The sequence below is a fragment of the Capra hircus genome, chromosome 3, assembly GCF_001704415.2.
Source record: "Capra hircus breed San Clemente chromosome 3, ASM170441v1, whole genome shotgun sequence".
In the NCBI taxonomy this organism is placed as follows: Eukaryota; Metazoa; Chordata; class Mammalia; order Artiodactyla; family Bovidae; genus Capra; species Capra hircus.
The window spans coordinates 1,002,630-1,025,210 of NC_030810.1; the positions used below are offsets into that span (position 1 = coordinate 1,002,630).

The 22,581-nt window shown below is 61.2% G+C and overlaps 1 protein-coding gene across 1 annotated transcript in view; it reads left to right on the forward strand.

Annotated features, from left to right (window-relative positions):
• The window catches only part of KIF1A (kinesin family member 1A), a 55,491-nt gene that overhangs the window by 12,213 nt on the left and 20,697 nt on the right, over window positions 1-22,581 (forward strand). The window contains exons 2-11 of the mRNA XM_018046471.1: window positions 8,622-8,789; window positions 14,653-14,729; window positions 15,758-15,937; window positions 16,684-16,749; window positions 17,152-17,330; window positions 18,304-18,415; window positions 19,704-19,781; window positions 20,112-20,177; window positions 20,667-20,684; window positions 21,531-21,743. Of these exons, the coding sequence (XP_017901960.1) occupies window positions 8,684-8,789; window positions 14,653-14,729; window positions 15,758-15,937; window positions 16,684-16,749; window positions 17,152-17,330; window positions 18,304-18,415; window positions 19,704-19,781; window positions 20,112-20,177; window positions 20,667-20,684; window positions 21,531-21,743 (1,095 nt within the window). The 5' untranslated portion in view covers window positions 8,622-8,683. The remainder of the gene's footprint in view (window positions 1-8,621; window positions 8,790-14,652; window positions 14,730-15,757; window positions 15,938-16,683; window positions 16,750-17,151; window positions 17,331-18,303; window positions 18,416-19,703; window positions 19,782-20,111; window positions 20,178-20,666; window positions 20,685-21,530; window positions 21,744-22,581) is intronic.

A 22,581-nucleotide genomic window follows, 5' to 3' on the forward strand; every position in this document is an offset into this window, starting at 1 on the left:
TGCAAAGGTGGGCTCAATAAAGGACAGAAATGGGATGGACCTAACAGAAGCAGAAGATAAGAAGAGGTGGCAACAATACACAGAAGAACTGTACAAACAAGATCTTCATGACCCAGATAATCACGATGGTGTGATCACTCACCTAGAGTCAGACATCCTGGAGTGTAAGTCAAGTGGGCCTCAGGAAGCATTACTACAAACAAAGCTAGTGGAGGTGATGAAATTCCAGCTGAGGTATTTCAAATCCTAAAAGATGATGCTGTGAAAGTGCTGCACTCAATATGCCAGCAAATATGGAAAACTCAGCAATGGCCATGGGACTGGAAAAGGTCAGTTTTCATTCCAATCTCAAAGAAAGGCAATGCCAAAGAATATTCAAACTACTGTACAATTGTGCTCATTTCATATGCTAGCAAGGTAATGCTCAAAATCCTTCAAGCTAGGCTTCAGCAGTTCTTGAACTGAGAAATTCCAGATGTACAAGCTGGATTTAGAAAAGGCAGAGGAACCAGAGATCAAATTACCAATATCCTATGGTTCATAGGAAAAGCAAGGGAATTTTAGGAAAACATCTATTTCTGCTTTATTGACTACACTGAAGTCTTTGACTGTGTGGAACACAACAAATCTGGAAAATTCTTAAAGAGATGGGAATACCAGACCACCTTACCTGCCTCCTGAGAAACCTGTATGCAGGTCAAGAAGCAACAATCAGAACCGGTCATGGAACAATGGACTGGTTCTCAGTTGGGAAAGGAGTACGTCAAGGCTGTATATTGTCACCTTGCTAATTTAATTTCTATGCAGAGTACATCACAGGAAATACCAGGCTGAATGAATCACAAGCTGGAATCAAGATTGCCAGGAGAAACATCAACAACCTCAGATATGCAGATGACACCACTCATGGCAGAAAGTGAAGAGGAACTAAAGAGCCTCTTGATGAGGGTGGAAGAAGAGAGTGAAAAAGTTGGCTTAAAACTCAACAGTCAAGAAACTATGATCGTGGCATCTGGTCCCATCACTTAATAGCAAATAAATGGAGAAAAAGTGGAAACAGTGACAGATTTTATTTTCTTGGGCTCCAAAATACCATTGAGGATGGTGGCTGCAGCCACGAAATTAAAAGACACTTGCTCCTTGAAAGAAAAGCTATAACCAACCTAGACAGCGTATTGAAAAGCAGAGACATTACTTTGCCGACAAAGGTCTGTCAAGTCAAAGCTATGGTTTCTCCAGTACTCATGTAGGGAGGTGAGAGTTGGACCATAAAGAAGGCTGAGCACTGAAGAATTGATGCTTCCTAACTGTGGTGCTGGACAAGACTCTTGAGAGTCCCCTGGACTGCAAAGGGATCCAACCAGTCAATCCTAAAGAAAATCAACCCTGAATCTTCATTGGAAGGACTGTTGCTGAAGCTGAAGCTCCAGTCCTTTGGCCACCTGATGCGAAGAGCCAACTCATTGGAAAAGACCCTGATGTCAGGACAGATTGAAGGCGGGAGGAGAAGGGGAGGACAGAGGATGAGATGGTTGTGTGGCATCACTGGCTCAATGGCATGAATTTGAGCAAGCTTCAGAAAACGGTGGAGGACAGAGGAGCGTGGCATGTTGCAGTCCGTGGGTCTCAAGGAGTCGGACAAGAGTTAGCAACTGAAGAACAGCAACAATCCTACCTGTGGTTCTGCCCTCCTTGTACAGTCTGTGCCTGTCAGGATTTTCAGATCAGGTCCTGGTGTGGTTGCTGAGGCCCCTTCTCCCAGGGCACCTGAACTCTGACCTCTGTCTCCTTGGCACCTGAGACCATGGGATAATTCTCATTGATTTCCAGAGGCTTTCTGCTTGAGTTCGAAACTTCCGCCCTTCCTGCCTTTGGAGTTTGGCAAGTGTCTTAAGGGGAGAACTAACCATTTGTTCCATTTAAGTCTCTGCTTCTTTCTCCTGGGATCTTGGCCTCTTAAGTGTTGTTTTTCTCAACCTAAAAGCTCTGCAGGTTCTCCATCCCTCAGCAACGGCTCTCTGCGTGGGAAGACTCCGGACTCCCAGCCTCGTGCCTGTGACTGGAATGCAAAGCGCTGGGGGGGAATGTGCTGGGGAAGTCGTCCCCTGCCCCACAGCAGCCCCATCCCTGGAATCTCCGCCCGCCAGTCTGTGTGGCTTCTGTAGCTCTTAGATTCCTTCAAGCAGATTTAAAAACAGTGTGTGGCTCCTCCCATTGTGAACGCTGGGGTGGGCAGCGGCAGGGCGGGGGAGGAGGAGGAAACCAGCATCTTCCTCTTGCTCCCCCACCTGGGGGGAGGAGGGAACCAGCGTCTTCCTCCTGCTCCCCCACCTGGGGGGAGGAGGGAACCAGCGTCTTCCTCCTGCGTCCCCCAACCTGGAGGGAACCGGCGTCTTCCTCCTGCTCCCCCACCTGGGGGGAACCAGCGTCTTCCTCCTGCTCCCCCACCTGGGGGGAGGAGGGAACCAGCGTCTTCCTCCCGCGTCCCGCACCTGGATGCACAGGCCCTCCTTTGTTTTTCCTGTCTGCTGCACGGGTCTCCCCCCAGGGCCATGAGCAGAGCCTCCTGTGTGTTCTTGTAAATGCTTTCCCAGACGAAGGTCTAGCTCTTCTTTCTTTAGCCAGTTGTCCAATACCGACCTTATCCCATCCTGCGATGCTGCTTTATCACTGGTGGATTTTGGCCCAGCTCCACGTTTCCACTTTCCTCTCTTCTCACGTCACCACTAGACTTTGGGAACGACTGCAGCTTCAGAGTAGATGCGATAGCTGGTAGGGCGTGCTCCCCTCTTCTTTTTCAAAACTCTCTTCCACACTCTTGCCAGATTTCACTGAAAATCCTTTTGGAATATTTTGCTTATTGGAATTGCACTGAATGAATATAGCTAAATCTGGGGAGAACTGAAAATTTTGCATTATCAAATTGAACGTCTTTCATAAATATTTTCTTTGTTTCTAATTATCACCTGTTTTAGGACTTGGGATCACATATCCAAAGGGCCCAGCCTTGATGTTTAAGGTATAGGGCCTCTTGCTGAAGGTGTATTAGAGTCCTCATCCTAGTTTGCATTCTCACTAGGAATTCACCACCTGTTGTACTCTTCCCACTCCACCCAGAATGTCCTAAGACTTTTCTCAGTTTCAAAAGTGCAGAGATTTTCCTGCATAAGGCAACATGCATTCTCAGAGAGGTGCACCCTCCAGTCCACGTTGGATGGCCATCCATGGACGTAAGAAGGTGAGAGTGTTGAAGAAACATCCGTGGTGTGTGAATGGAGGCACGCAGGTGGCTGGAAGGGGTTGTGGGGTGGAGCTGGCGTGAGTCCAGCCCCCGAATTTGGCCCCCACCCTCTGGGCTTTCACTCATGTCCCGAGCTTTTGGCTTTGGTTGTTGGCCAGCCTGGTACTCTCTCGTCTCCTTGTAGCCTTGGATGAGCTATGTCACCTGAGAGGACAGTCCTGCTCCTGTCCAGCCTGTTCTGGGGAGTCCTGGGGCACCAAGGAGCTGGCCCTGGGAGTTTGCAGGATTGACCCCAGCCCTGCCCATGCCCTCCCCTGTCTGTAGAGAGAGGAGAGTCTCTCTCTGGGTCTCACCTGGGTCTCTGCAGCCCCTCCTGCTCTTGGTCCTGGGTCCGTGCACAGAGGTGCCCCCCCATCCTGGAAGGGGGTCTCTTGGTCAGACTGTCCAGAAGGTGATGATTACAGGGGAGGCTGAAGCAGATGTTTTCAGAAGCGGAGGCGTCACGGGCCCTCAGAGTGGGAGGGTCTGAAAGAGACCCCAGGCTTCTGCTCCACTTGGATGCCTCTGGTGACAGGAGGCTCAGGACTTAATGGGCATCAGGTTCATTTCAGACAGTAGTAGGGGAGCCCTGGCAACTGAACAGCTGAACAGCAGCGACGAGGAGGATCCCCCAGAACTCCGGGCTGCCTGTTTCCTGGAGCTCCCAGCCGTTGCCGTGACCGGTAGCTCGCCTTCCTTAGCCTGCCCCTCCCCTTTGCCGGGAGCCCCTCCTCAGCCCCAAATCCCCATGGGGGAGCAGCGATGGCTGCTGCCCCGCAGCCCTGGGGAAGGAAAAGCTCCTACTTGCTAGAAATTTTTATCAGCTTTCTGTTTCATTCCTGCCATACGCCAGGCCTTGTGCTAAGTGATTTACCTACATTTTGTTTTAATAATGCATGAAAAATCACGCATTTTTTTCCCCACTAGGGAAGCTGTTCCCCATTTGGCTTATTCCAAGTGACTTGGCCATGGCCTCTCCCTGCAGCCCTGGGGAAGTCACTCTCCCTGGAGGTCCGGGACCCCAGAGTGGAATCACTTTGGGGTCAACCTCCTCAACCTGGTCATGGTGCAGATGGGTAAACCGAGGCCCAGGGGCTGAGTCACACAGCTGAGATAAAGGCAGGACCGGGACGTGCCCTGACCCCAGGCCTGCGCCGAATTGCTGTGGCGTGCGTGATTCCACCCTGGGCGTGGCCTCGGGGCTCGACCCCCGGATCTACGCAAGTTAGGACAGGCGGCATTGTGCAGACTTCTGTCCTGTTGGTTAGGGCAGTTGACTCCACCCTTTTGGTTTGCTGAGTAAATCGCCCCCTTTCCTACTGGTTTGGAGACCACACCAAGTCGTGGCTGCTGGCGGGAGCCCTGGGGAGGGTGCGCACGGACAGCCTGCTGTGAACGCCCTTGCCCTGTTGGTGACTTAAAGGCCGGCCATGCGGGGGTCGTTTTCACTTGCAGAGAGCCCAGCCGGTCACTGCCCCCATCGCAGGTGAGGACTCGTGCTGGCTCTCATGCGGGCTGGCGGCTGGACTCGGGCTCTGGGGAGGAGTCCCAGGGAGGTTCCCGGCTGGGCTGAGTCCCCTAGGACCGGCCCCCTGTGGTCCCTGATGGCCCGTGTCTGCCCGACCCTCTTCCTTCTGTGCTGCTGAGGCTGCCTGGGGGCAGCTCTGGGCACTGGCCTCCCTCAGGGGCTTCCGGGGCAGGGGCACTGTCGGGGCTGGAGGAGCTCGGGAGGAGGTGAAACAGCTCTGCAGAGGCGCCTTGGGGCACACTTGGTTCCCATGGATTTTGCCTTTCTGCCAGGTGGGGCTGAGGCTCTTCATGCCCAGCGTCACGAGCTGGCCCCGTGCTAGTGACTAGGCTGCTGTCCTCAGGGACACTCGGCCCCGTGTGGCGCCGCCTTGGAACTGGGGGTGACACCTCACCACACCCCCATCTCCTGGCCTTTCAGGGCTCCGGGTCGCTCCCCTTGGACATACCCCCACCCTGACTGTGGCGTGGAGGGGAGTGGGACTCAGCCCGCTGACTGGACAGAGCTCACTTGTCCTTGCTGGTCTCCAGGCGCCCCCTGGGAGGGGGAGGGGCGGGGGAAAGCAGGTGCTCTGTGTGCAGGTCCTGCCCTGCCCCAGGGCCCCCTCCTGGGAGTCTGGGAGCTGCCCCGTGTCGTGTGGACAGTGGATGCCCGTGGGCCACCCTCCCAAAGGGGAAGGGTGGGGCGTCAGGTGGGCCCCCTGCCACATACAGGCCTTGCTTCTGCCCGTGTTCCCACCTTTTCAGCCTGGAAACCAAGCCCCTCCTGCCTGCCCTCCCACCTCATCCGAGTCTCGGGCGCTGCTCCGTCTACTCACCTCCTGCCTGTGGGCTTCCAGCCCAGGGTGGGTCAGCCCTGTCGAGCTGGCACAGACCTAGCTAGGAGCCTGCTCGGGGCCCGCGTCCCTGGGAGGACTGCCTGCTCCGTGTGAGTGTGACCCGCAAGTGGACGTGACGGCCAGCTTCGCATTCACACCCGGGTGGCGGCCGACCCTGGCCGTGCCCCCACCCTCCTTCCTCAGGCGTTGGCCCCCAGCCGGGTCTCACTGTGGGTCTCAAAACCTCAGTTTCCTTTCTGGCTTTTCTCTCCTGTTTGTTCCTAAAATATTACCAAAGTGACACGCTGCGGACGCGGCATCGGGCTCCGTGGGGACTGGGGGGCTCTCCCTGAGGAGCAGCCCCGCCCGTGCCCCCGATGCTGGAGTCCCTGTGCCCTGGCCTGTCTGCTCCGTTTAGCTCCCCTCCGGGACGGCCAGCTTGTCTGCACCGTCGACGCCTCTCTCCCTCTTCCTGCCACGCTTCCTGTGAGCTGATTAGCATAGTGCGTTGTTTACGACACCAGGACTGTGAGCAACAGCCTCTCCTGTTGCTCGAGTGCACTCTGCTTGTGTTTTGCTGTTTTTAACATGCATCAGTCTGCTGAGGCGGGTCTTGGGTGCTGTATGTGGACCTCGTTTATCATGCGGATCTTCCTCGGGGCTTATCTCGTTTATCACGCGGATCTTTCGCGGGACTCACGGAGTCTCTAGCTGTGCTCGGGCTTAGTTGCCATGTGGCCTGTGAGATCTTAGTTCTCTGACCAGGGATCAAACCCTCATCCCCTGCACTAGAAAGCGGATTCTTCCCCTCTGGACCATCAGGGAAGTGCCTACAGTTTCCTTCTTGTAGAAGATGTTCTCAGAAATAACTGACAGCTGATGCCTGGGTTCATCACTGATCTCTAATCCAACCCTCGGATGGACGCTTCTCTGCATGGGAGACCCTTCTGGCCTTGCAGCGCTGTCTTGCCCCTGGGTGGGTCCCCTCCACTGCCCTCTGACTGGGGGTGTCCCCCTCCAGGCAGCCCCAGGGCCCTCCTGAGACCCCTTCACCGTCCTCTGGCTGGGACCCCACCCACGTCTTCCTCACGTGTGGAGCACAGGGTCCCGCCTCTTCCAGAGTCTTCCTGGGTCTCCCTTTCACCCTCCCCCGGCTGTGGTTTGCCTGAGGTCAGAGTTCTAGGCTGAATATTGCTGCCGTTCCTCAGCAATCTGAAAGTATTTCTTCCTCCATTGTCCATGAGGTGATGGTGCCATTCTGAGTCTCCCTCCTCTGCGGCCTGCCTTTCTCTGTGGAATCTTCCCTTTAGCCCGGAACTCTTGAAAGTTCACCATTTGCTGTGGTTTATGACCTTTTATAGCAGGTGGGGTAGGTAGACCTCTGAATTTGGAAACTCATGACTGGCAATGCTGGGAAGTTTTCTTGAATTATTTCTTTAACAGTTTCTTTTCATTGAGCCTCAAATTTTATTTCTCTTTCGCATGGAAAATTACTTAATTGTATTTCCAAGCTTTTTATTTACTTTTAAAGATCTGTTTTCATATTCTTAATTTCCAAGACCTCTTTCTTACTTATTAAAAGTTCCTTTAAAAAATAGTATCCTTTACTTGCTCATGGATAACTTTTCTTTCTGAGAATATGAATTACAAAGCGTTTAAAATTTGTGGCTCAGAAGGTAAAGAATCTGCCTGCAATGCAGGAGACCTGGGTTCCATCCCTGCGTCGCAATGATCCGCTGGAGGAGGAAATGGCAACCCACTCCAGTATTCCTGCCTGGAGGGCTGCAGTCCGCGGAGACTCAGACACGACGGGCACTTTCCTGCCTCATCTCTTCCTACTGTGCTCCCCTCTTCGTTTTAGTCTCTGTGTGTCTCGATAGAGGGTGTGATCCTGCTCAGTCTCCCCTGGCGGCCACCACACTAGCCCCGCAGCAGGAGTGGAGGCTGGGGTCCCCCTGCAGACCATCTCACTGGGCTCTTCACTACACCTTCAGCTGGTCCTCAGAGCCCCAGGCTGCAGAGCCTCAGTCTCCCTGAGGGTACCCTCTGGCCTCCTGCCTGGTGGGGGTGGTGAGGTTGGGGTGGGGGCACGTCCTGGATGTTCGCTGGTAGGGGTGGGGGTCTCAGGGTCTTCATTACTCTGCTGGAGCTAACAGCTGCTGTCACAAAGTAGCACAGATCGAGGGCTTAGACAACAGAAGTGTATTGTCTCTGAGTCTGGAGGCTGGATGTCCCGGACCAAGGGGTCAGTCAGCAGGCTGGCTCCCTCTGAGGCTGTGGGCAAGGACATTGCCTGTGGTCTCCTGCACTGGCGGCTGCGGACCCGGCACCCCGCGCCACCAGCGAAGCCCTGCCTTTTGGTGGTTTTCGCCCGGTCCTCAGCTCGCCGACCCCGTCTTTTCTTCGCATGGTGCTCCCCCATGTGCATTTCACTAAGTCCCCTTGGGCAGTCCCACTCAATCAGTGACCTCCAGAGGCACCTGGAATCCTTCCGGGTCCTGGAGTGAATTACCTGCTTCTTCTTGCTGCTGCTGCTACTGCTAAGTCGCTTCAGTTGTGTCCGACTCTGTGTGACCCCATAGACGGCAGCCCACCAGGCTCCCCAGTCCCTGGGATTGTCCAGGCAAGAACACTGGAGTGGGTTGCCATTTCCTTCTCCAGTGCATGAGAGTGAAAAGTGAAAGTGAAGTCGCTCAGTCATGTCCGACTCTTCTCAACCCCATGGACCGCAGCCCGCCAGGCTCCTCCGTCCATGGGATTTTCCAGGCAAGAGTACTTGCTAGGCTGCCGCTTTCTCAGGCTCCTCTCATCCCGTTGACTGTCTTTCCTAAAACTCAAGGCCTTTCTCGCCCGCAGCCACCCGCTCTGTTCCTCCTCCTGGACTGGTCATCTGAGTAGGTGTCACCGGGGCTGGACCAGAGAGGGTTCCATTGCCAGAAACACCTGCTGCACCTTTCTGGGCACTGTTTCTAACTCACATCTCCCTTTTCCCCCAGGTGTCTCCCCTGCTCGCCGGGGCTCCCACCGCTGCCAGGAGTGACCCGCAGGGGCCGCAGAGATGGCCGGGGCCTCGGTGAAGGTGGCGGTGCGCGTCCGCCCCTTCAACTCCCGGGAGATGAGCCGCGAGTCCAAGTGCATCATTCAGATGTCCGGGAGCACCACCAGTGAGTGCTGCGCGCGGGCCGGGCCCTGGGGCCGCGGGGGCGGAGGGGCGGGGGCCCAGGGCGGGGGCTGAGGGCGCACGGGTCCTGGGGAGCACCACCGGTGAGTGCTGCGCGGGCCGGGCCCTGGGGCCGCGGGGCGGGGGCCCAGGCTGGCGGCTGAGGGCGCACGGGTCCTGGGGAGCACCACCAGTGAGTGCTGCGCCCCGGCCCGGCCCTGGGGCCGCGGGGCAGGGCACCACCAGTGAGTGCTGCGCGCTGGGCCGGGCGCACGGGTCTTGGGGCTGCAGGGAAAGAGGCCGCCAGTCGGGTGGCTGAGAGCGAAGACGCGTGTTCTCTCGGAGTCGCTGGGGCCAGAGTTCAAAGCCGAGGTGCTGACAGGGCCGGCCTCCCGGTGGCGGTGCCGGAGGAGGGCTTTGCCTGCCTCCCATGGCCTCCGGCGACGGCCACGCCTGCACGCCCCTCCCCCTGCTCCGCCCCCCTGCTCCGTCCTCACCGGGCTTCTCCCCTGTGTGCCTGGGTCTTTGCTGGCCTCGTTCGGACACTGACCGCTGGACTTAGGAGCAGCCCCGATCCAGTGTGCCCTCATTTCAACAGCTACATACATCTTAAGAGACCTTGTTTCTCCCATTCTGAGGTTCGGGGAGATGTGAATTTGCAGAGGGTACTTTTCAGTCCAGGACGCAAGGTTCTTGATTTCTCGAGAGGGGACGGCGGGGTGTGTGCTCCTGGGGATGGGGACAGAGTATGTGCTTCTGGGAAGCACTCAGCCCCACCCAGACTGAGAAGCAGGGTGTTGCTGACACCTGGAGGCCCCCCGCCCCAACCCCTAGAGCAGGCATCTTTGCTTCTCACACTGGGGACGAGCAGGCGCGTTTGGGGCCCTGGAAGTGGAACCAGTGTTTGGGTCACCTCCTGCTGATCAGGAGCCCAGCCCCACGCCTGGTGTCAGGCGGGAATTCGTCGTCCTCTCCCGGCTGTGTGGTTGGCGGGCTCAGCGGGCAGCTTGCACCTGGAGCTGTCGCCCGCAGCTCCGTGGGGAACCTGCACCCAGTGGTCCTCAGGTTGTAGGAGGAGCGTGGGGAGGGGCGTGGGGGTCAACTTCTGTCGTCCGCAGTGTTGGAAGGAGGGTCTGCCCCAGGGGAGGCGCACTCGGGGTGGGTGCTGGCTGCCTCCCGGGGCTGTGAGGGCTGAGGATTCGGGCATGGCTGGGGGTGTTCTGTCCTGGGGGTGTCCTGGGGCGCCACTGGACTCTGTGGAAGGGGGTTCTGGGCTGGAGGGCTTTGCGGGAGCCCTGGGGCACGTTGTAGAGGCCCCAGTGGGAGCCTGCGAGGGGCCCTGCTGAGCATGGCACCCAGCTGCAACGGGGGCTCATAGCGACTCTCATGAGTGGCGTTGTCTCTACCAGCTGCCCGGAAGCAGAGCTGAGGTGAGGGTTCGGGTGCCGAGAGCTTACCTGGGAGGTGGTCCTTGGTTGCACTGTGGGGGCACAGAAGCTGCGAAGGGGTGTTGGTGAGCGGGAGCCCACTGCGGGCAGCAGGAACAGGGCCCAGCTCTCTGGGACCTGTTAATACGGGACACACTTCTGGGCGTCCTCCTCAGGAAGCTGAGGTCTTGTCCAGCTACTGCCCCCATGCAGGCAGAGGGTCTGCCCAGGACCTGGACCTCTTATATCTCCAGCCTGGCCCCATGTGGGTGGCGGGCTGTCCAGTCTGGCTCCCTTGAGGCTGAAGAAGTTGGTCCAGCAGGGACCCTATTTCTGTAAGGCCTTAGGTCGCATTCTGAGGTTCCGGTGGACATGAATTTGGGGAGGACGCTATTCAACCCAGGCCAGTGCCTGTGCGGGGTGGATGCCTTCAAGGCCAGGCCCTCCAGCCCTGCAAGGCCCCACAGGCCCTCACCCAGCCTGGCCTTCCTGCCTGCAAGGCTGGACCCTGGCTAGCTGGGCCTGCTGTGTGTTTCAGGGAATAGACTGCTGTTCTGGAAGGTCCATCGGGACCCCCCTGACAGCCTCCCCTGCCCACACAGACCCTGCTAGTTGCACAAAGGCCCTTGTTGACCAACAGCTCGCGTGCATTCTCAACACCCAAATCCTCAGAGAAGTTGGCCCCACTTGCCATCACTATTCTAGAATGTTCTGGGCTCCAAATAGAGTGAGGCTGGGCCTGGGAACCCACAAAAGGGAGCATGGGTGTGGCCAGGAGGTGGTGACATGGCTGTGGGCCTGTAAATCAGAGGAGTGGCTCAGACACATGGTGTCAGATGCAGGGCCCTGGTCAGCAGCCCCAACATCAGGCCTGGGGAGCAGGACCGAGGCCCTCACTGCCCTGGGGGTAACGTTCCCTTGGGGACACAGACATGGAACTAGATGGGCCAGGGACAAGGGCCATGGCTGGCAGAGCCTCGCGAGGGCCTTGCTGGGGGCGTGGGGGCCTTGCTGGGCAGGATGACCCCTCCTGCTACCTGGAGGGCCTCCTGACATGAGCCCAATGCTGAGAGAAAGTCCCCGGACCCCTGACATGGATGTTTCCGTCTCCATCTCAGTGAGGCCACTTTCTAAATCTCGCAGGTGGTGAGCAGTGGCCTGTCACTAAACTAGACCTCACTTGGTCTGGCGCGCACGCGTGCACACACACACACACACACACACACACACACAGTCTCACACACACCCGCTGTTTGCCCATTTCCGTGGTGTAAATACTGTCCCCATGTCGGTTCCAAGCCCCCCGGGGTTTAACCACAGACTCACAGAACTCCTCAGTGTTGAGCACATGCTCCTAGAAGGAGCGGAGGCTGCTCCTGGCGCGTGGGGCCTTCAGACTTTGAGAAAGCGGCTCATCCTAGCTCAGCCTCTGCGCTGATGTTCTCGCCCCATGGCGCCCGTCTTTGTCCCCCATGTGCCCGCAGCAGGGGCCGAGGTGCTGAGTCCCCAACAAGCCCAGGTCCCGGCCCCTCCTCAGAACCTCAGGAGGAGGAGACACAAGGCCACACGGGTGCTGGCGGGTGGGTGCTGCCATGTCCCCCTGGCCCAGGGAGGTCGCCCTGGTGAGGGCTCAGAGGCGTCAGTGGAGAGCAGGCCTGGGCTGGACCCTGGGGAGGGCAGTCCCCTCGGGAGCCCAGGACCGTCTGTGATGGGGACACCAGAGGACTCCGGGGTCAGAACAGGGTGGGGTCACAGTCACACCACGGACTCTGTGCCAGTGGGAGGGGCAGGTGTCAGCAGGTCCAGAGCCAGAGCAGCTCTGCCCGCTGGTCTCCCTGGCGGGCTCTCCTTGAGGCCCACTCCCCACTCGCTGACCCTGGCAACAGGCTATCCCCTGCCCACTCGAGGTTCCTTGAGCGTGTCTGTGCCCTGTCCCTAGGGGGGCCGGGGGTCCCAGTGCAGGCAGATACCCCAGCGCCCGGACAGTGTCAGCACCAGGGGGACAGGGGTTGCGGTCGGCGAAGGAGAGGGGGCTGGGCGGGGTGGGGTGACAGGGTGGGCCAAGCTGGGGCGCTGGTGGGTGCCAGGGCCTGTGTGCGCTCGGGGGGCACTGTGATTGTCGTTTCCACGGCGCTGGCATTATCTGTGCTGAGGTTCCGGCGGCCACATCCCCATGTCCAGCAGGAGCTGAAACCCGGGCAGCTAGGTCTCCTCTCAGCCTTGCTCCTGGAGGCAGCATGGATGACGTGACCCCCTTTCGGCTCCAAAGAAAGGGCTGTGATGGTCAGCCACCTGCTCCCTCCCGCCAGCCTCCCCAGGGTACTGAGCCATCACCTAGAACCCCTCAAACCCAGGGCCTGGGGCCTGGAGCCGGATCAGCCACAGGGACCGGGCTTCTGGTGACACCTGGGCCATGAGCAAGACCTTCCGGAGTGCCCAGCAGGGGACCTGCCTGCTGAGCTGGTCAAGGCCGGGGTGGCCAGGGTTGGGGTGCAGGTCCCAGTGCTGCTGACAAGGCCGCTTAGACAGCAGGTCCTGAGGCTGTTGAGTCCCGATCAGAGAGTCACCGGCTGTGACATCAAGGTGCTCCTTCTGAGGGGAGGAGAAGCTACTCCCCACCTCGCTCACCTCCTTTTCTTGCTGATCAGCTGCTCAGTCATGTCTGACTTTTTGCGACCCCGTGGACTGCAGCACACCAGGCTTCCCTGTCCTTCACCATCTCCCAGAGTTTGCTCAAACTCATGTCCATTGAGTCGGTGATGCCATCCAACCATCTCACCCTCTGTTGGCCCCTTGTCCTCCCGCCTTCAATCTTTCCCAGCATCAGGGTCTTTACTAATGAGTCAGCTCTTCGCATCAGGTGGCCAAAGTATTGGAGCTTCAGCATCAGTCCTTCCAAGGAATATTCAGTGTTGATTTCCTTTAGGATGGACTGGCTTGATCTCCTTGGAGTCCGGGGACTCTCAAGAGTCTTGTCCAACACCACAGGCCAAAAGCACCACTTCTTTGGCATTCAGCCTTCCTCATGGCTCTCGCCTCTAGCGGTTTCTGGAGATGCTGGTGTCTCCTGGCCTGGAGAAGCGCTGTCCCGGTCTCCACCTCCATCTTTACACGGCCTTCCCCACGCGTGTGTCTGTGTCACGTTCCCCTTAGAAAAAGGACGCCAGCCCCGTGGGATCAGGGCCCATCCAACCCCAGTGCGACTTCCTCCTTACCAGTCCCACCTGCCAGGACCCTGTCTCCAAATAAGGTCACATCCCAAGTCCTGGAGTCAGGACTCCATGTATGAATTCTGAGGGGGGTCAAGACTCAGTGATGTGTGAATTCTGAGGGACGTAACTCAGCCTGCCACAGGGGTGTGGTTTGCTCTATCAGTGAGAGTTATAGGTCACCCAGGGCATGGGCTGGTGGGGCAGGGTGTGGGGTCCTGGAGCTCAGGAAGGCGAGGGCCCCAGCCCCCAGCGCTGAGGAAAGCTGGTCCGAGGGGTGGGCAGCATGGCCCGCGTCTCCAAGTACGGGGAGGAGGGTGCCGCGCTCCTCAGATGGGATGCCGTGGCGGGGAGTGGCCTGGGGCCCTGGAGCCCTCTCCCACCAGGACGGCCCGAGTTCCTGGTGGAGGTGAAGCCCCAGGGAGGCGTCTGTTCCCGGCCAGGTGGGCTCTCAGGGGTTCCTGGGGTCCTCTATCAACACAGGCATTGGGGTTAAGACAGTGTCCCAGGAGCCTCAGTGCCTGCTGCCCGGCCACAGCAGACATGCTGCCGGCCAAGTCCAGGCCTCCAGGACCCAAGGCCCGTCCAGGGCGTGGGATCCCTGGGGTGCTTTGGCCTTGGGCTGGACACAGGCCTCAGCAGGCCTGCCAGCGGTGTTGCTTGTCCCTTGATGAACCAACATTTTGTTCATCAGGAGAGCTGCCTCCTGCCGGCCCAGGTGTGGCTGGTGGAGGAGGGGGATTGGGGGGAGCTGAGCTGAAGACAGCCCCACGGCCCCCGAGAGTGGACACGCAGGCCCTGCAGGAGCAGGAACGCGTGGTGTCCCTGCAGAGGGACAGCCAGCATGCCCTGGACGTGGACAAGCACACGAGCATGACGGGCCCCAAAAGAAGCGAGGACGCGGCTGTGACTGACGGTCTTCCAGGCCTCCTAGGGCACGTGTGTGCAGAACGGACGTGAGAGGCCAGGGCTGGCTAGGCGAGCAGAGTGTGGACCCAGGAGGAGGGGATGGGCCGTGGGCTTGCGCTCCGGCCTGGTGCCTGCACTGCCTTGTTGACAGAGGATTATCTGCCTCGTCCCTGCCCATTTTGGGGCAGGGGGCTGGATTTTCTGAGGCTAGAGGCCTCTGAGGACCCTGCCTCCCTGCCCTGGGGTTCCTCTCAGGCACGTCCAGGGTCAACGTGTCCCTGCAGGGCAGCGCTAAGCATTATGTCTGTCTCCCTCCCCGCAGCCATCGTTAACCCCAAACAGCCCAAGGAGACACCCAAAAGCTTCAGCTTCGACTACTCCTACTGGTCACACACGTCGGTAAGCCCAGGGCGGGGGCTCCGGCGGGTGGAAGCCAGATCCGCCCTGCTTGCTGTGTGGCCGTCCGCCAGTCCCTTGACCTTCTCTGAGGCAGTGGGGTGAGGGGCCCACGCGGTCCCCTGCAGGGCCGATGCGGGTGGTGTGGGCCTAGGTGGAGGCCCGTGGGGAGGGGCCTGCTTTCCTCAGTTGCCTTGTGTGTGAAAGGTCATAGTGCAGGTGTCAGGGGCACTGTCCCCTGCTGTGACAGGGACCAGGGGCTGTCAGCCCACCAGGGGCAGTTTCCCAGGGTCTGAGCTGTATACTTGCCCACCAGCCTCTCCTCTTCCCCAGACATCCCAAGCTCAGTGTCCGAAGCTGAGCCCGCCCCTCTGACACTGGCCTGCCCACGCCCTTCACTCCACTTCCCCTGGGAGCCTGGGAGGCCTCTGGGCCTTTCACCCCCCACCTCCTCCAGCCTCCTGCATCCTAGAAGGCGTCCAGGCCCTCTGTCCCTGGGCCCGGGCCCGCCTTGGGTCACATCTCTGAGAGCCTGGTCCCAGGGCTCCCCATTTCACCTTCCAGCCCCTCCTCTCCCACAGTCAGGGTGACCCCCAGTCCTGCCTAAAGAGACCACTGTCTTCAGAACAGTGTCCAAAGGCAACAGCGCAGCCCCTGAGCTCCTACCCTGCCGCCTCTCCAGCCCCATCTTGTCACTCCACGGCCGCCACACCAAGCTTGGTTTCAGGCACCACGTCATGTACCCCCACTTCTCAGCCTTTGCACACGCTGTTCCCTCTGCTGAGATGCTCTTCCACTCTGTCCGGCCCTAGCCTGATGGCCCTTCCTACCGCTCCCTCCAGAAGCCGCCCCCCTCCCAGATTATTTCCCCTCTCCAGGTGTCCTGTGAGGGGCTGGGCGGGCAGGTGTCCTCCCCGCTGCACTGGCCTTGGCCCCGGAGGCCTCTGGGGCGATGCGGGCGCTCAGTGACCCTGGCGGGTGGAGAGCTCGGCACCCCAGCCTCCTGCAGCTGCTCCCGTCTCCTCCTGCAGCCAGAAGACATCAATTACGCCTCCCAGAAGCAGGTGTACCGCGACATCGGCGAGGAGATGCTACAGCACGCCTTCGAAGGCTACAACGTCTGCATCTTCGCCTACGGACAGACTGGGGCTGGCAAGTCCTACACCATGATGGGCAAGCAGGAGAAGGACCAGCAGGGCATCATCCCGCAGGCACGCGGCGGCGGGGCGGGGCCTGCGGCGGGGCCTGCGGAGGGCTGCGCAGAGGGGGTGTGGTCCGAAGCTGGGTGGGCGGGGCCTCGGGCAGGGCGAGGCCCGGGGAGGGCGGGGCCTGGGTGAGGCCTGGGGAGGGCGGAACAGGCTCCCCCGGAGAGCAGGGACCAGGAAGGAAGGTAAACCAGGAGAAGGGTAGGGCCTGGGCAGGAGGCAGCATGCGAAGGTGGAAGACCGAGGGCCGTGGATGTGGAGCTGCAGGAGCTGCCCAGCCCTGGCCAGCGCCCACCGCGGTCATACCCATGACAGGAAGGCTGGGACAACTGCTGGTGGGGGCAGCTTTTCCTGGGGAGAGCTGTGAGGGCTGGTGGTCCAGGCAGGGAGAGGTGCTCAGGACAGGAGGTGCCCGCTAGGCAGGTCTCCAAATCTGACCTGGTCAGTACTGGACTCGTCAGGGAGGGGAGAATGTCAGGTGGTCTGCAGCATGGTAGATCCTCGACCCCACGCAGGCGAGGATGGCGGGAGGAGCAGGAGAGGATGAGATGTCAGCCGGGGGTCCCCTGAGTTATCAGAAGACAGTGACTCCTTGGCTGCAGGCCTTCTCAGTGCCTTTAATGTGGACCGTGAGTGTGTGGGAGGCACTTGGGGGCAGAATCCTTCCTGGGGTGCAGGAGCCCAGCACCTCGAGAAGCAGGGCCCTGGGGACAGCCCAGCCTCACGTCTGACTGCATCCTCTATCCCGGCAGCTCTGTGAGGACCTCTTCTCCCGCATCAACGACACCACCAATGATAACATGTCCTACTCTGTGGAGGTAGGGCTCCCCACTGCCTGTCGCTTGGAGCGTGGCTTTTCTGACCTAAAGCCAGTCTTCCCACTGGCCTGCGCCCCTATCTTGCCATCCTTGCATGCATGCCGCAAGTCTGCCCGCCCTGTGCTGGACACTGGAAGGGGCAGTGTTATCTCCACGGCGCTCATGAGCAGCTAGTCGGAGCTGCATGGCTTGGGCTGGGCTGTGGCCAAAGTGGCACCAGTGTGGCCTCCCTGGGCCAGCCGGCAGCATGGCTGTGGGTGGGCAGGGCCAGGCAGGTGGGGGTGGCCTGATACCTCTGCTTACACATTCCAGGAGGGACCCTGTCCCAGCAGGTGACTTGGGTACATGCTGTACCCTGCCTCCCCCACCTCGGGGGTCCCTGATGTCAACTCTGTCCTGCAGGTCAGCTACATGGAGATTTACTGCGAGCGTGTCCGTGACCTCCTGAACCCCAAGAACAAGGGCAACCTGCGTGTGCGGGAGCACCCGCTGCTGGGTCCCTACGTGGAGGACCTGTCCAAGCTGGCGGTCACCTCCTACAATGACATCCAAGACCTCATGGACTCAGGGAACAAGGCCCGGTGTGTGCGGGTGACTCACCCACCCTCCCTCCCCACCCCACCACAAGCGCAGCCTTGAGTCTCTCCGAGGGAGACTGGGCCTTGGGATGCCTGTTGGTGTCCCCATGGGGGTTGTCCGGGGCCCCTGTTGGGCCTAAGGCCATTTGGGCACATGCCAGCCTGCGAGGGACCTCCAGCTCGCCCAGTGCTGGGGACGCCTTCACCTACATGGGGTTTGCTCCTCCTAGAGGGTCTGGCGATGGCTGCCCTGGGTGGGGCCAGGCTGTGAGGCCCAGCTCTGCCTTCTCGGGGTGTGTGGAGAGGGCCAGCCTCAAGGCACTACCAGCCACAAGCTATTGGTCTCCGTGGCTGCCATGCCCTGGACCTCCCTGCCCAGGAGGGTCTGCCCGGGTTGCATGGCAACAGCCGCCCATCTGCCACCCAGGGGCTCCTGGGAGGGTGAGGAAGACTGGGTCTGCAGGCGACACCCAGCACTCAGCCGTGGCCTGGCAGGGACCTCTCTGTGCGGGGAGCTGTCCGGCAGTGAGCCCAGCCTCTGCGTTTCCCCAGGGGCTCTGCATGTCGGTGGCATTGGGTCCAACACTAGCCTCTGGTCAGGCAGCCTCAGGCCTTCTCCTGGAGCAACTGGGGAGGGGTGTGACAGTGGACCCTTCTTTCCCTTCCTGGGGGCCTTTCTGCACCACTGCCCACAGACCACTGCCTCAGGCATTGAGTGAGCAATAGCTGGGCTCTGCTGAACCCCTGGAAGCCGAGAGACCGCCCCCCAGTCATGGCACCCTGAGTGCCAGGCTCGAGCTGGGGGCTGCAGGAGCTACGGTGGCCGAGGTGGGCAGATGGTGTGGGCTCTGCCCGAGCTCTGACAAGACGGCCCTGGCAGACGTCTCATGTCCTCGACAAGCAGGCTGGCACCACCAGCAGCCCTCACGTCCGACCGTGGGGCGCCAAGTGACCGTATGTGGCTTCTGTTCCCCAGGACGGTGGCGGCCACGAACATGAACGAGACCAGCAGCCGCTCCCATGCCGTGTTCAACATCATCTTCACGCAGAAGCGCCATGACGCGGAGACCAACATCACCACAGAGAAAGTGAGCCGGCTGTGAGGGTGGGGCGGGGCAGGGCGGCCGGTCAGGTGGGCAAGGAGGCCAAGCTGGGTATCAGCCTGCAAGGTGCAGGAGGCGCCTTCACGGGGCGCTGACCGTCCACGGCCCAGCTTGGGCCTTGAAGAGAGGCGGCCAGGACTGAGAGGCCCCCTCATCTCAGCCTTGGGTGCCACCTGGGAGTGGGGGGACTCAACTGAGGGGCTGTGACCTTAGATTAGCCTCCCGCCAGGCAGTTATGGTGGAGCTCATGGGGCCTGGGAAGGGTGTCTCCTGGGCTGCAGCGCAGGGCAGCCCTGCTGCCCGGGGACACCTCAGGGCCCTCCCAGGGTGGAGTTGGGGGCCTTGGGTTGAGTGAGTGCCCGTCACAGGCTGACTGTGGGCCATGGTGCAGGCTGGGGCACCCCCTGACTGTGGGCGCTGGCATCTGTGAGCACAAAGGAAAGCTTGTGCTGAGCTGCCCGCCGCGCCCCCAGCCCCAGAGGCCTCTCCCACGCGCCCTGGCCTTGTGAGTGGGCCAGGACAGGGGCCTCATCTCCTGGGGCCTCTGCCAGATGTGCAGACTGTGGGTGCCGGAAGGGGCGGCAGGGCGGGCGCCCATCGTGGCCCTGACCCTGAGCGCCCTGTTTTCTCTGACGGCCCCCACGCCCACCCTGCCATCCAGACCCTGTTCCCGGGACAGTCGGCAGAGGGGCCCCTCGGTCCCTGATGATGCTGGGGTCACCTCGGCCTGGCGCCGTCCTGCGGGGGCCTGGAAGGGCGGGAGTGCAGAACTGGGCCTGCGCCAGGCTGGCTACGGGCTGCCTGCCGCTCCCCGCCGTCAGGCTCTGGGCACTGGGGGGGTCCTGCCTGCAGCCTCCGTGGCTCCAAAGGGCGTGGGCCTCCCCCAGGAGCATGTGGCGGCCCGCCCAGGCTGGGCGAGTGCTGGGGTCCCTACCCATTGCTGGAGCAGCTGCGCCCCCACAGGGCAGCTGACCCGTGGCGGAGGGGCTGCCGGAGCTGGGTTCAAACCCCACCGTCCAGTGAGCCTGCCCTGTGGAGTGGGTGGCAGTGACGGTGGCGTGTGGGTGAAGAGCAGCCAGCACGCAGGGGGCAGTGGGCGCCGGGGGCGGGGGGTGGGGCGCAGCCTCCCCAGGCGGTGGGCTCGCATGGCAGAGCAGGAGGAGCTGACGGTGGACGACACTGGCCCGGGAGGGCGGGCCCTGCAGGCCGCACCCAGGGGGTCGGGCCCCATTGGGCATCGCAGCTCCTGCGTGTGACGCCCGTGTCCTCACAGGTGAGCAAGATCAGCCTGGTGGACCTGGCTGGGAGTGAGCGGGCCGACTCCACGGGGGCCAAGGGCACACGCCTGAAGGTAGGGCCACCCCCACGAGGGTCCGCACCTACCACCACCGACTGTCCAGTGGGGCCTGACACCCGGGTGGTCTGAGGGGAGGGGGAGACAGCAGCTCAGAGGAAAATGGACCGACACCCAGTGGCGGCGGCCACAGAGTGGAGGGAAGGGGAGTTGATTTCCTGCACCCTCTTTGGTCCTGCCATCGTGGGATGGGGAGGGCGGGAGGGTTCACAGGTCCCCCAGACCGGGGGGCTGGGCGCTGGGCCTCCATCAGGGCAGCTCAGCTCAGGTCAGGGTCCCACGGGAGCGAGGGCCCACCTGACACCCGGCCGCGTCATCCCCATGCAGGAGGGAGCCAACATCAACAAGTCCCTGACCACCCTGGGCAAGGTCATCTCTGCGCTGGCCGAGATGGTAAGCGGGCCCCGGGTGCTGCCGCCCGGGGGATGGGGTGGGGGTGGGGGACGCTGGGAGCGGCCCCTTGTCCCGGCCCTGTCCGTGCTGTGGGGCTGGGCCCACGGAAAAGCCGCAGAGTGTGGGGACGGAGTCCCCGGCTGGAGGTGGAGCCGGGGCCCTATCGTCCCCTGGAGCCTGTGAGACCAGGGCGTGCCATCTCCCTCACGGGCCCTGAGGGTGGCCCTGGGCTCTGGGTGCTGTGACCCTGGGTGCCCCCCAGGCTGCCCAGCAGGAGGAGCTGAGACCCTCGAGTGAGGGCTCGGCCTGGTGGAGGATGTGTGGGGGTGTGGACTCAGATTCTGCTCCATCCTGCTCTGAGGGCTGAGGGCAGAGCAAGGGCCGGCGGTCATGACGGGCAGCAGTGGGGTGCCGGGGGGTGTGGGCAGAGCTGGGGCCTCCGCCCCAGGCCCAGAGCTCTGTCCTCAGGCTCTGTTTTTGCTTTTGCAGGATTCGGGGCCCAACAAGGTAAGCAGCACTTCCCCTCTTCTGGGGGAAGGTCTCAGCCTTTGGTGGGGAAGGGGGAGGCCGTGGGAGCCCAGGCCACAGCAGTCCTGCTCGGAGCTGGGCTGGGCCCGTGAGTGGAGAGCAGGCTGCGGGGTGGGTGAGAGGCAGCAGGAGACTCGGAGATCTCTGTGAACTATCGGGGGCGAGCACAGGGGTGAGCCTCGTAAAGGGCAGGGCTGGGCTGTGAGCGTGACCCGAGTGGGGGCCTCTTGTTGGCGCGGCCTGGGGGGCGTCACGGGAGAGGCAGCCCCAGGGCCGGGGCCTGCGGGTCGTGGAGGAGCCGAGCGGGCAGGCAGTGCCACAGTGCAGCTGTGCAGCCCTGAGGCGTGAGGCGTGAGCCGGGAAGAGCTTGGTTAGTGTGAGGGGAGGGCACGGGCTTAGGACTTGTGAGAAGGAAGGAGAGGGGCCACACGAGCATCTGAGAGGAACAAGTCCAGCTGCGTAGGTGCCGTGCGAATGTGTGTGAGGAGCCGTGAGAGGAGGCGCGTGCCGTGGCAGGCCACCCAGAAGTGGGCTGCGAGGGGCCCTGAGAGGGTGAGAGAGAGCAGGAAACGGGACAGTGTAAACAGCTGTGAGGAACCGAGAGAGGCTCTGGGCAGCTGTCAGGGCCCGTGGAGAAGTGTGAGGCAACGCAAGTGCAACTGCTGAAGCACTGTGGGGGAGTGTGGGCCGTGTCGGGGGACGTAAACACGTGACCCTGTGAGGAGACGGAGGGACTCGGGGAGTCCGAGCAAGTGTGTGCGGAAGCTGTGGGAACTGTGTGCAGAGCTGGAAGTCCGGCACGGTGTGTGGAGCTGTGTGAGGAAGCGTGTGAAGCTGCGGCTCAGCGGGAACTGTTGGGGAGGGGCTCTGAGAACCGTGGAGCACCCGTGCGAGGGACTAGATGGGACCCGCTCTGTGCGGAGACACATGAGGAGGCGCGAGGCGCTGGGAGAGCGGGGAGCGGCTCAGGCCGCTGGCAGCCCTGTGGCTCGGTGTTGGGAGCAGCGCGAGGGCCGGCGAGGGCGGCGGTGTACGAAGGTGTGAGGAGCGTGTGGGAACTGCGTGCAAAATAGTGAGGGATCGTGTGGGCTCTGGGGAGCTGAGGAGACGTGAGAGGAGTGTGCGAGATGCTGTGAGGAGTGAGGGCCGTGTGCGCGCAGCTTGTGGTGAGTTAAGAGAGGAACCGTGTGAGGGGTTGTGTGGGGATGCGTGAGAAGATGGGTGGACGTGTGTGAGTGACCTGTGCGGGCTGTGAGGAGCCGTGAGGGACCCCGTGACAAGTGGTAACAAGCTGGGGAAACACAAGAGACTGTGAAGAGGTGCGGAGCCTTAGGTAAGAACCTGGAGAACTGCGTGATGAGCCGGCGAGTAGCTCAGGATGCGGGTGGGGGGAGCCGTGTGAGGAGCCGCGTGCAGGACCGAGGATGGGACTGTCAGGCGCTGTGGTGACTTCCGGGAGCTGAGCAACAGGGTTTTGAGGAGCCAGTTGAGGGTCAGCCCTGGAGCAGGAGCGGGGGTGCCCGCAGGTAATGAGGCCCGAGGGCCCGGCCTGACCTGCTCCCAGTGGCGTCAGGAAGCAGCTGGCTGGGACGTGGTGGGAGTTAGCCACAGGCTGGCTGTGGGCTGGTGAAGACTGGCAGATCTGGACGGCCCCTGGGCTGCCATGTAGAGGATGCTGGCGGGGGTGGCCGCGGTGCAGGCGGCGGGACCAGTGAGGGTCAGGGGGGTGAAGGTTCCAGGGCTGAGGTGCTCGGGCCACGCAGACGGAGCAGAGGAAGAGCCTGTGAGGGAGCCGCCAGCTAGGCGCCCTCATGGCTGGTGACAGCGTGACCAGGGGCATGAACTGTGGAATGAGTCCTGACAAAGGCGGCGGAGA